Source organism: Fusarium mangiferae (assembly GCF_900044065.1).
Source record: "Fusarium mangiferae strain MRC7560 genome assembly, contig: FMAN_scaffold004, whole genome shotgun sequence".
NCBI classification, from domain to species: domain Eukaryota; kingdom Fungi; phylum Ascomycota; class Sordariomycetes; order Hypocreales; family Nectriaceae; genus Fusarium; species Fusarium mangiferae.
The window spans coordinates 1,618,629-1,629,292 of NW_024573924.1; the positions used below are offsets into that span (position 1 = coordinate 1,618,629).

The following is a 10,664-nucleotide window of genomic DNA, read 5'->3' on the forward strand; positions in this document are numbered from 1 at the left end:
ATTTTTGCATTCATTTGTACCTTGACTCCAATATGCTCCAAATGTCAAACCTTCCCATCTCTTACTCTCGGCCTTATACCAATTGACTGTGCCCAACGCGCCAATGATGCATCAAGGTATACAAACGAGGTATCATACAGAATACACAACGAAAAATTGTTTCTACCAAAGGAACAAATGTTTGGTTTCCTTAGGTCATGTAGTATTTAGGACCTTCGCCTCCTTGGGGCACCTGCCAGTTGATATCCTGGTGAGGAGCCTTGATATCGCACGTCTTGCAATGGATGCAGCTGCTCTGGTGTTAGAGTCCCTTCTCAACTTAAGAAGGTCATAGTAAAAACTTTGGGAACTTACTTCTGTGCGTTAATTTGGAAGCGCACGCCATGAGGTTTGGACTCGTCCTCAACATACTCGTAAACGCCAGCTGGGCAAAATCGGTTTTCCAGGCCCTTGAAAGGAGGGTATGTTGACTCAGTATGAGCGTCCCAGTCCTTGACCTGTAAGTGGACTGGTTGATCCTCCTCATGATTGGTTCCTGTTCGGGAAACACTCGTCAAGATATCAAAAGTGAGCTTGCCATCGGGCTTCTCATACTCGATCTTGGGGACCTTATCGGCGGGAAGGGTAGCAGCGTGGTCGGGAGTCTTATGCTTAAGTGTCCAGGGAACGCGACCCTTGAAGACATAAGCCTCGAGACCAGAGTACATGATACAGCCATAAAGACCGAGAGGAGTGTGAAAAGATGGTCGCATGTTGCGCACCTCCTTGAGTTCCTGCCAGATGGGAGAATCTCTCAACTTGTTCTCATAGTCGTACAAGAATACTGTGCCTTCGTCGGTCTTTTCGCTAATAGCAGTCCATGCTGCCTCGGCGGCAAGCATGCCTGACTTCATGGCATTGTGAGTGCCCTTTACCTTCGGAACGTTGACGAAACCAGCCGAGTCACCAATGAGCGCACCGCCTGGGAAAGCGACCTTGGGAATAGACTGGAAGCCACCCTCAATAAGAGCTCGAGCACCATACGAGATGCACTTGCCGCCCTCGAGGACATCACGGAACAAGGGATGCCGTTTCAGCTTCTGGAATTCCTGGTAAGGGGACATCCAAGGGTTCGAGTAATCAAGCGAGACGACGAGACCAATCTGAACAAGATTCTCGCCAAAGTGGTACATGAAAGAGCCTCCGTACACATCTTTGGGTAGCGGGTAACCCATCGAATGCACAACTAGCCCCTTTTCGAACTTGGCAGGATCAATCTCCCAAACCTCTTTGACACCAAGGCCGTAAGTCTGATGCTGGCTGTCCCTGCGCAGATCGAATTTGTTGATAACCTGTTTGCTCAGGCTTCCATGGCATCCCTCGCCGAACATGGTCACTCTGGCATGGAACTCCATACCTCGCTCAAACGTTTCCTTAGGCTTGCCATCACGCCCAACCCCAAGGTCGTTGGTGGCGACACCCTTGACTGAACCATCTGAAGCATAAACGACCTCAGAAGCAGCGAATCCGGGGTAGACCTCAACACCAATCTCCTCAGCCCGCTCTCCAAGCCATTTTACGAATTGATTCAAGCTAACAATATAATTTCCATGATTGTTCATTTGAGGAGGCGCTGGAATGGGTATAGCATAGTTCTTGGTGAGGAATCGCATGCGGTCAGTGCCAGCGGGAGTGGCATGTTCGAAACGATTGGGATTGTTCTCGTCGAGCCAGTCAGGGATAAGTTCGTTGATGGAGGTGGGCTGGATCACAGCTCCAGAGAGGATGTGAGCGCCGAGGTCGCCGGCCTTTTCCAGGACAAGTACCCGAAAATCCTCGTTTCCAGCTTCATTGGCAAGCTGTTTGAGACGAATGGCGGCGCTGAGTCCAGCGGGCCCGGCTCCTACAATACAGACATCAACCTCATCGGACTCTCGCTCAACGCTCGCGGGGTCGAAATCCTGGTCATCATCTCGAAGTCGAGAGGTAGTGCTAAAAGCACGAGAAGCCATTGGAACTCTTGCGCCAGACCATACTGTAGTAGATGTCCTTCTTGCGATAGAGGATCGAGCTGAAATTGTGGCGATAGAGAGGTTAGATCTGGCGGGACAAACTTGGGAGCGAGAAAGCACCCTCGAACTGCGCTGGAGGCATCGCGAAACTGGTCGTGGGGCGGACATAATGACGGTACAGAGCTGAAGGCGAATTGGATGTTCAGCCACCGGGAGCAGGACTGGCGATGGATGAGTGAGACTCGAGGTGAGGGAAAGGAAAGGGGAAAGGGGAAAAAGATTTCTTTTGCAGGAGCTCAAGGTGGGAATAAATGTCCTGGCGTCGGCGGCAAGTAAGCAACTTTCTGCCGCCGTTGACTCTTTCTTTCTCTCGTGGTGTGAGTAGAGAGGGCCGATAGTGGGGAAGGCACGAACGATCGCCGGGGTGGCTATTACCGCTTTTGGGTCCAACTGAGGACTTCTTTTTGACAATTAACTGGATGTTAATTGGCTCTTTTGGCGGGTGTCTTTCTAGAGCTTGGGGCTCCTTTTCCGGCTTGTTAGTTATCCTCGGGCCTCTACCTTGGTATTTAGATATCAGATTCTTCAGAGAGTGGGAGGTGGGGTTCTCTGTCTTGACAAATCTCTTTACAGCAAGTTATCATCTCTTCTCTCATAAGGTAGGTAGAGTATTGTAGCTGCAGAACCTGAGGGTTTGTCAAGGCTCTCACCGGCACTCGGTTTTTGGATAACCGAGGCCATGAAACTACCTACGGTCATTCAACGTCTAAAATCGCGGTTGGTACTCGGCTGATCCGCATTGGTGTGGACCTGGGGTACCTATGCAATGGTTGGATGTATCCAGATTCCAGTGACTAGCATGTGCAAATGTCATCATACATCATGAATGATGATAACGAATAATGTTAGTTTTATGCACATGGTCATGGGTAGCAGCATCTGATATATGAGCTCTATTAATACAATCACCAATCAGCAAATCTCCTTTTGAGTCTGTAACCGTGTGTAAGACCTACAAGACCTGACGAATATGTCCAAAAAAAGCATGGTAGACTAGATTACCATAAAGTACTAGCCGGCCTATCCTAAGCGTACCCAAGTATTTCTGTCACTTAGGACTGAGGTTTGAGAGTGTCCTTGTTTGAACGTCCCCAGAAGGCTTCAGTTGTCATAATACGTGCTATTGAAGTTTTGAATACATTATCTTGTCATGATGCCAGGGCCCATGAACAATTACGTCAACTACATGCCCCAAGCGTTCGGTATTCGGATGCTTTGGCCGATGCTTTCTTTCGGCTTAACACTGTTCTTTGCCGCGGCTCAGGTATCTACGCATTGTTTCGGCCTGTATTTGCTTCGACATCTATATTACACACTACATTGCAGTCTGCAGCAAATTCTCACTCACGTGTTGAGGTAGCCCGGTGTGTCAAGAGTATGACTTGATTTACTAACGTTATACAGGGAGTGGTTTGCTTTTCGAGTCTGCTATACCATCGTTGTGAGGCTTTCTCGTGTGAATTCAATGGTCATTTACCCTCGAACGAGTGTACTTGGCTATTGTTATATGGTCCGGCTTTCGCTAGAACGTGACGGATCCGACGAGCTAGACAACAACACTGCAGGAGATAATATGCCACTTCTATTCAGTATTAGTATATTACTGATTTCTCCAGTTTCAAGCTGTCTTTGAATAATACTAATATGCACCCATGCATCAACTCGCTGACTACCCTATACCCTAAGCTCATTGTAGCGGTATAGCCATTTCGTAGCCTGGAATCATAATACACAAATGTGGATTGAGTCATCGTATTAATACTTGATCGTGTAGAGCGTGCTGCAGTATAACCGGTTTCCTTGCATCTCAATTTGTCTGGTTGCACCACATTGCAGTTGCACCATCAGACCAATCCCAATTTGGAGAGCTTTCGTCTTCAAGTCCTGAGTTTGGGCTGTCTGGCATCGCTGCTAATTTCGAGAACCCATATCTGATTGACTGGTACTCAACCCAACGCGCGCCGCTTTCCGCTAACTCCATCAACTCCTGATGAATTCGTCGGTGAGTCATATCAACGCACTCAACGAATGGAGTTGTACTCTGGGCCCAGAGGACTGTAGTTCCGTCTAAGCCAACCAGGATAGGAGTTGGATGTGTATGAATCACAGCGTATGGGCAGATAAAGAAGTACTGATTAAAACACCCATGCATTAAAGTGAGACAATCTTCTTTAATAAAGAAGTTAGCAGGGAGAGAAATGTCAAATATGCTGGGTAATGCCATCGTGTGCTGCTGTAAGGCTTGTGTAGTCTTGTGTGTAGACATATTCGTGGTCCCACAAGCCTGAGCTCTTATATCCATAGATGCACCAAAGCAAACAGTGATGCGGGAAGGGCAATATTTTACGGTATCCATGAAACACCAATTCACGAACTCTACGCGTGAATCACTGCGATCTGCATATGACACTGCATATACGACTCTGAATGTCTTGTTACGGATAACTGGCATTGAAGAGCAAACCGACAGATATAGCGAGAATCTCGGAGTGAAACATGATGAGCGTTCTTAACGATTTACAATGATACACTTACCTTACCATAGACTCTCGATACAATGCGCAGGGATATTAAGTATAGGACGTGACCATCAGTGGTGTTGTAATATCGGCGATTGAGTCTTTTACATAACGAGACGAGGGCAAGCAAGAACATGTTAAAAATCCCAAAGTACCTGATCTATGAATCAAAACATCTCACAATTGACTTGTCAGTGATCTGAAAGTATATAGTTATGAGATTGATAGGGATACTATAGATCGTCTATATTAGTAGGTATGAACTTGCCTTGAGATAAACAATGGATGTCCTCATCTCAATCCGTCTAAACCAATGCCTATTTTGGACGTTTTAGGGGATCGATCACCTTATTTCAATTAGCCTATGAAGTTTATCTCCAACGCTTCAGGCTTCCCCAGCTTCAGCCCCACTCATCCCTTTAGTTTTAGTCAGGGGTCAATGGCCATCATTGGTTCCTGCATACCTTATTCAAACCGGGCTCCTTCTGGGACAATCAACCAAGAAACACCAAAATGTTTGCATAACAACAACCTCTTCAAATGACGGAAATACCGTCAAAATGTACCACATACTCCCCCTTCTGGCCTGCATCGTAGCCGTATCTGCCAATTGCCCCAACTACGAACAGTTCGCCCGCGAACGACACGAACCTTTGTCGTCAGGGCGCCATGCGTATCCTTTTCAGCGTCCAGGCAAGGATTGTCGCACATATTCAGTGCCTGCGGTTGAGAAGGTGATTTACGACGAGATGGACCAAGCGATCGGTGATCCAGATCTGTATCGTCTGTTTCTGAACACATGGCCTAATACACTCGACACAACCGTGAAATGGCGGGGCACTTCTGCTGATAACCCTGATGAAGAGGTAAATTAATCTTCATGTCCAATATCTTACTATGTATTCCGCTGACACTTCATCAGCTGGCCTTTATCACCACAGGCGATATAAACGCCCTTTGGCTGAGGGACAGTGCTAATCAGCTCCAATCATACAAGTCAGTCCTTTCCTCCAACAGAGGCTCCACGTCCAACGAGAACGACATCGCCTCCCTCTTCCGCGGAGCCATAAACCTCCAAGCCCGATATATAACCAAATCTCCCTTTTGCAATGCCTTCCATCCTCCACCTGAAGCCAAGCTCCGCCGTGTGAAGCGATCTCTCCAACCTCGAGACACTGTCAGTCCGAAATATGACCCCGATTTCGTCTTCGAGTGCAAATACGAGCTTGATTCACTTGCAGCGTTTCTTCAATTATCATGGGACTACTACGACGAAACCGAGGATGGCGAATTCTTTAGCAAGTTCGGCTGGGCCGAAGCCGTCAAGGCAATCTTAAGGGTTGCCAAGCATATGCAAGAAGGGACATACGATGAGCAGGGCAGAGTGCAGAAACCTGCATATACATGGTTGCGAAATGCTGACAGTGCCTCGGAGACTGTGTCTAATCATGGCCATGGCGCACCCGTCAAGGGTCATATTGGCCTCGTGCGCAGTTTCTTTCGACCATCCGACGACGCATGCATTTATCAGTACTTCATCCCTGCCAATATGATGTTTTCACGCTACCTCGCCGCATGCGCAAAGATAATGAGACCTTTGGATGAGAAGGTTGCCAAGGAGATGGAGGCGCTGGCTTTTGATATCGAAGTTGGGATTAACAAACATGCTATTATCCAGCACCCTATTTTCGGAGAGATGTATGCTTATGAGATCGATGGTTTCGGATCACATAGTCTCATGGACGACGCCAATATTCCTTCCCTCTTGAGTATCCCGCACTTGGGCTACAAACCAGCCTCGCAGCACGTATACGATAACACACGCGCTTTTGTGCTAAGCTCATATAACCCCTACTACGCCCGAGGACCTGTCCTGAATGCTACAGGTGGCCCTCATCTGGGTCCAGGCATGGCGTGGCCTATGGGGCTCATTGTCCAGCTTTTAACGACCGAAGATGACGAGGAGATCGTGGATGGTATTCGACAGTTGATGAACTCAACGAGCGGGCTCGGTCTCATTCACGAGACTGTTAATAGTCACGACGAGAAGCATTGGACAAGGTCGTGGTAAGTCATGCCGCCGGAGCTGAAGTGCTATGCGTACTGACAGAACAAAGGTTCTCGTGGGCCAATGGCTTGTTTGGACAAATGATCATGGACTTGTATAAACGGAAGCCAACATTAATAGCCAGGAGCTACCAGGGTGTTGATGAGAAATGATTTATCAATGTGTCATAGGAATCTCTGCATGATTCAAGATTGAGTTGTATAACCGTCCTTAATGAGAGAGGAAGATAACATGCACTTCCGTGTCTAATTTGATCGTGGAATTTAATTCACGTAACACAGGCTGTTCAACTATTTGCTTGTCATAAGACATTCAGTGGGATTGTCTGTCTATTGACCAACCAAATACAATACTTATGCCGAAAGCCAGCGTTGTCTCATCATAGTCATAACTCCTAAACATGCATTTCTGATGCTAACGCAAATAAAACACCTCTCATCTGCCTCCTGATTCATTAAAAAAAAAAAGATCAAGTCCCACCTAACTTAGGTCGAAACCTGCCCCTGACTGTATAGCATAAAGTAACTTCTCGCGAAGCGTCGCCTCTGATGTATATCTTGGTAGCTTGAGTAGGTTAACACATGTGCTAGTACTGGGCAGTCTCTCCTCGTCTGTTCCCCCATCTCGAATGCTGAACAATGGTTTCAATTGTGAGAAGCCCAACAAAGGGGCCCGGGGTGTTGAGCTGACATATTTGAGAACGGCACGGCGCTGATCATCTGTGAAACTATGCATGACTTTCCAGAACAACTTGATTGTTTCATGCTCTTCACCGTCATCGCCAATTTGGTATAAGCCGCCGTAGATGGTATGTTTCCGGAGATCTTCGATATCGATCTCGGATGAGTCGCCGCCGACAAGACGCTGCAGCTCCGACTGATTAAACATAGATAGCCACGATGGGCGGATAATAGACCTCAAACCGCGCAAGAAGGCCGAGGTCTGTGGTGCTGGCTGAACAACCAAACGGTGCCGAGCGACATACGAAATGTACAAGAGGCGGTTGTCGTTCGTAACGTGGATCTGATCGCCATTGGCTATAAGCTTTCTGGTGACGGTCTTCACTGGATCTTTAGGGTCCGAAACCTGGTCCTCAATGGTGAAGTCGATTCCCAGTTCAGAAACATCCCCAGGATAATTCTTGAGTCGCAGCATGCCTCTGTAGAGATCCTCATCCATGTCTCGAAGATCGTTCACGCTTCCTTTATAAGTGTTCTCATCGTTGGGCCCTGTCGACGTCCACTTGAGGAGAAAAAAGCCAGCAAAAGTCAGGTCAACGAGAATACCCTCATACATGCATTTGCCCACGATCCTGCCGAGAAATTCATATCGCTTGAGTAAATCTGATATCATATCTCGGAATGTGCTGTTGGCTTCTGTCATTCCGGCATGGCGCAATTCTTCCCGAATAACGTCGAGGGCTGTGGGATCAGGGTACAGAAGTCCCTTTTCGTTCGAAGTGAACATGCCTCTACCACCTTCAGCACCGAACGCTTCTGTCGATACGCTGATAAGGAACTCCTTGGTAACACCTCCTCCATCGATACCAGCCTCGGCGGCACCGAACTGATCAACAAATGTGATCTGGATAGGGCCCTTTAGATCGTCCCCGATCTCGTAGAATTGCTTATATGCATCGTCAAAGAGACTCTTGCGTGAAATCTGTGCATGATGCTTCGCAAGCGGACCGGCAAAAAAAGACTGGCTGCCTTCCCCTCGTTGCAGTCGATCTAATTGGATAAAGTGGCGAAAGATTTGGACACGGGTTTCGAAGGGAACCGCAAACGGCATGTGTTTTAGAATCTCCAGCTTGGGCTTCATCTCTGCTAATTTGCGCTCTCTTTGACTTCGAATCTGCTGAGCCTTGAGTTTCTCGAGTCTCGCGTGTCGTGACAGTCGTTGGCCAACAATGGTTGAGTAAAGACCTGGGCCATCCCCATATTCACTGCCCTCGTCGCTGGCATCAGAGTCTTCATCGATCTGTCGCTTTTCTTCAGCAATAACGGCACTGACAAAGTCTGACTGGTCAAGTTTTGAGGTCATAAGCCAATGATCTGTGGGTAAGAATTGCTTCCTCGAATCTCTTTCATACAGCATTTTCATAGCTGTTGTAACAATGTTTCGGAGGCTGTCGATATCAAGCCTCGTCGGACTCTTTGTGAGGGATGAAGGTTCCTCCGGTATCATTGCTGAAGATTGTCCAGAACCAAAATAGGTGTCAAAACGATATCTAGAGGCTGCCTCGAGACTACCAGCAGATTTGGAGAGGTCTTGGGCTCTGTAGTGAAGAGTAAATGCAGTATTCTTCAGAAAGCTCGTTAGCATTTTGACGTCCTCCAAAGACAGGCTGCAAGATCGAATGCGGGATATTGATTGGTTTTGCTCCATGATCCGTGGGTCAATACCACTGAAAAAATCTTCGTCATCGCTCAAGCGAAGAATAAAGATGTACAGCTCAAGAAACAAGAGAGCAATCCGCCAGTCCTGTTCCTCTTCTAGGGAGTTCGAAGTCTCTGATGTAACACCCAGATACCTGCGGAGGATGTTGAGCGGGGGCTCTGACTCAGTCCTCAACTTTACAAAAACCGCCGTTTCGCTCATAATCTGCCAGAGAAACTTTATCGTTGGGACATCACCCGAGACCGTAGGAATTTCCTCAAGGAAGAGGCGCATGCGTATGTCGTCGCTGTTTGCAGGGAAACATCGGAGCAGGGTTAAGATATACCCAGCCAAAAGGCTCGTGCTTTGATACTCTTGCGAAGAGGATCCTGCCAGGTTGGTTGAGAATTCGTGTAACGTTTGCGAAATGCCATTGCTGTCCACTAGGGACATGAGTCTAGCAGTGATATAAGGATCTAGTGATGGCACCAGAGGTTCGTCAGAGCTATTCTCGTCGCTATCTGTCGACTTTGCGGACAACCGGGCACTGATGGTAGAGGAATGGCCAGATAATTGAGCGTAAAGCGTTTCTAAAACACCTGAGCCGCTGCTATTGTTGGCGTGAAAGCGACTCAAATCGATGAAGTGGGCGAGCTGCCAGAGTTGAGCATCCTCAGACTGTTTCTCGCTCGATCGAGAGGACAGTGCTGTGGCTATCGCCTCTGAAAGATTAGAAAGTCTGACGGTGTTGGATAGCGTAGCGATATTTTCTTCGAAGAAATATAGATTATTCTTGGCCAAGAAAGAGAAGGCGTATGCATGGTAAACTTGTGATATCCCTGGAAAGTGTTAGTGAAATACCAAGGATCCTGACTGGGAGACTTGCCTTCGTGAGATGCTGCCTCGAGTGGGCTAGAAATGGCTTGAAGCATAATATCTCGCCACTGCTCACTGAGCTCCTGAAATTGACATAGCTTGGCGACTACTGTATAGTAACTGTCGATTACGGGAACGACCAAATCGGGGTACCTCGTAACGATGCGAAGAACGAGTTTAAAAAGAAGATGGGTATCGCCAGAAAGATCTCTGCACATGTTATTAGTTAGACAATGGCCAGATGGAACTAGAGATAAGCGTAGTCGCGTACCCTATTGATAAAGACCTGTCCAAGGCCTGTAAAAGCAGCTGAACAAGGCATCCTACCCGTGACGGACAAAGATTTGAAGGAGCAATTGCTTCGAGGTCGACAGATTCGGTATCATGTGCATAACGGATAGCTCGCTGTATGTCGTCATCTCGTCGCAGGCTGAAGAAAGACAGAAACAGCCCGAATGCTTTAGGAAGCCTCTCAGAAGGATTCTGAAGAGGCCCTGATTTATACAGAGCATCGAAGGCGCTCCTCTGAGACTCCTTCAGCTCGGCTCTTGTTTTGTAGCCTCTCCATATTCTCTGTATCTTGCAGGCTGCCTTTAGTTTTTCCCGATCATTTTGTCGTTTCTCACGCTCGGCCTGTGCATTTGAAACGGTCTTTGTTGTGTTCGAGACAGCAGATGGCGACCACGAGGTATTGGTGAAGGGATTCCCGGTGCTGCCGCTAAGGTTGACATTTCGGGGGCGTCTCGAGTTGCCCGTGAATGTCGAGAACAT

At 47.7% G+C, this 10,664-nt stretch overlaps 3 protein-coding genes across 3 annotated transcripts; 1 reads left to right on the forward strand and 2 right to left on the reverse strand.

Moving 5' to 3' along the window:
* Window positions 1–190: 190 nt before the first annotated feature.
* Window positions 191–2,159, reverse strand: FMAN_09096 (putative flavoprotein-ubiquinone oxidoreductase; the record flags this gene model as incomplete). The annotated part of the gene is made up of 2 exons (XM_041829898.1): window positions 191–290; window positions 355–2,159. 2 exons carry the CDS (start codon window positions 2,157–2,159, stop codon window positions 191–193), a joined length of 1,905 nt encoding a protein of 634 aa, XP_041680615.1.
* A 2,971-nt stretch (window positions 2,160–5,130) lies between these two features.
* Window positions 5,131–6,790, forward strand: FMAN_09097 (related to Meiotically up-regulated gene 157 protein; the record flags this gene model as incomplete). Its single annotated transcript, XM_041829899.1, has 3 exons — window positions 5,131–5,436; window positions 5,493–6,637; window positions 6,688–6,790. The coding sequence occupies 3 exons, from the start codon at window positions 5,131–5,133 to the stop codon at window positions 6,788–6,790; spliced, it is 1,554 nt and encodes a 517-aa protein (XP_041680616.1).
* Window positions 6,791–7,118: 328 nt separating this feature from the next.
* On the reverse strand, window positions 7,119–10,664 carry FMAN_09098 (putative HUL5-ubiquitin-protein ligase (E3); the record flags this gene model as incomplete). Its single annotated transcript, XM_041829900.1, has 3 exons — window positions 7,119–9,856; window positions 9,892–10,103; window positions 10,165–10,664. 3 exons carry the CDS (start codon window positions 10,662–10,664, stop codon window positions 7,119–7,121), a joined length of 3,450 nt encoding a protein of 1,149 aa, XP_041680617.1.